The sequence below is a fragment of the Condylura cristata genome, unplaced genomic scaffold (genome assembly GCF_000260355.1).
Source record: "Condylura cristata isolate star-nosed mole 26May11 unplaced genomic scaffold, ConCri1.0 scaffold00006, whole genome shotgun sequence".
NCBI lineage: Eukaryota > Metazoa > Chordata > Mammalia > Eulipotyphla > Talpidae > Condylura > Condylura cristata.
In genome coordinates this window covers 63,845,686-63,847,487 of record NW_004567107.1, presented here as the reverse complement: position 1 = coordinate 63,847,487, position 1,802 = coordinate 63,845,686, and the positions used below count along the sequence as shown (strand labels likewise).

Sequence of the window (1,802 nt, the reverse complement as noted above, 5' to 3'; positions counted from 1 at the left end):
GATGGGAAACCCGTGGGGATTACAATTGAGATGAAAAAAAAAAATGTGAAAAATGATGTAAAAATAAACTTTTTAATAAAAAAAAAAAAGATTGGTGGTATTTTGAGATTTTTGTTTTGAGTTGATAAATTGCAAACCATTGACTTTTAGCATTAATAAAATTAGCTTAAGAGCTGCCATGAAAATCTAAGTCCTGTTTTTTTTTTTAGAATTTGTACTTGAGAATTTTTATGTTTTATCTCACTCTTCTTCCTTGTCCCTGAATTTTATCCCTGGATGTTTTGCTTACAATGCCTATTTTCTTGCAGATTTTCTATTTTGTACATACGTTATTTTGTATATACTGTATATGATGACTACAGTGAACAGTGACCGTTCTCGAGGTGCTCGTGAAAAAGCGCAGATTTCAGCGACACAGGCAACACATCTACAGAAACAAGTAGTACAGGTAATTTTTGTGAAACGGTTGTTTGCTTGTTTAGAATTACGGGAATTGAGAGCATACATATGTCTTAATTTCTCCTTGGTGGAAAACCTTAGGATTTTGAATCTTGTTTTTAAAAAGTAGGCAGTATATAATAGGGAATATTGTTTCAGGTTCAGTTGGGTAGTGTTCTTTGATTGTTAAATCTTGGAAGTTTTTGCATCAAATTATTAGCATCTGGGCCATCTCCCTTTCTTACAAATTTAGATATGCCCCTGAAATGTAATTGGAAAATCTAAAATATATGAAGTAATACCCTGAAGTAGAGAAACATCTGAATTACAGGAAATTTCTATAAAGATGGCTTTTAATTTACAGTTATTTATTTATATTATAGCTATATTTTATGTCCCTCCTCAGTTTGTTTAAGTGAAAATAATGCTAGTAAAATGTTATGCAAGTATCTGTCATAAAATTGAGGACTTTACTTATTTACTCGATTGGCAAACCTTTTTACAGAGGCAGTATGTAAGTTAACCTTTATCCATAACATCCTAATTTTAGATTAATGGTTTGAATATATATATAAAGATTTATTTATTTATGCATATAGAACTGGGGTACAGGCCAGAGGTGCAGGGCCAGTGAGAGGATTCACCAGAGACAGAGTGGGGAGCAGAACAGGCAGATCATTGAAGTATAATGCTGAGGGGAGCAGCGGGTGGGTGGGTCAGGAGAGGTCTGCCTCACCATGTGGTCACCTCCAGGGCTGGGGATCGAACTTGCACTGATACATCTGCGGCTGGCTTGCTGCGCCACCAGGGAGGGCCCTGGTTTGAAATATTTTAATAGCTAATTACAGGTACTTTATAATTATGCATAGCCAAGTGCCTGTTAATGTTCAAGGACACTGAGAATGAAATGTGACTGTATTGAGTCACAGTTCTTCAATAGAAGGTTAGCCTTATATTTTGCTCTTACTAATAGACACAAAGCACTTGTCCAGAACTTGCTCTTGAATAAATACATTTACCTTCATCGGTATTTTATCCCACTAATCATGAAAGATTCTGTTGACGGAAAACGTTGGCATTTTTAGATTTGTCTTCCCTTTTTATAAATGGATGCTTAAGAAAATGGCTTGGGCCCTCCCTGGTGGCTCAGCGGGTTAAAGCACTGCATTAAGAAGCTGAAGCCACTTCTGCAGGAGTTCGATTCCCGCCTGCCCCAGAGGTGATCCCACATGGCACAGCAGACCTCTCCTGGCCCGCCTGCTGTTCCCCTCAGCAGTGTACTTTGACAATCTGCCTGTTCTGCTCCCCACTCTGTCTCTGGTGAGTCCTCTCACTGCCCCTGCACCTCTGGCCTGTACCCCAGT

General features: G+C 38.2%; 1 protein-coding gene across 4 annotated transcripts in view; it reads left to right on the top strand.

Moving 5' to 3' along the window:
- UBAP2 (ubiquitin associated protein 2) overlaps positions 1–1,802 on the top strand; it is an 80,404-nt gene that overhangs the window by 22,968 nt on the left and 55,634 nt on the right. For 3 of the 4 annotated variants that reach the window (XM_012721462.1, XM_012721461.1, XM_004677727.2), the window contains exon 2: positions 309–448. In XM_012721462.1, coding sequence (XP_012576916.1) covers positions 350–448 — 99 coding nt within the window. In that variant the 5' untranslated portion in view covers positions 309–349. Of the gene's footprint in view, positions 1–308; positions 449–1,802 lie in introns of those variants that run through there. The other variant, XM_012721463.1, reaches the window with a different exon arrangement.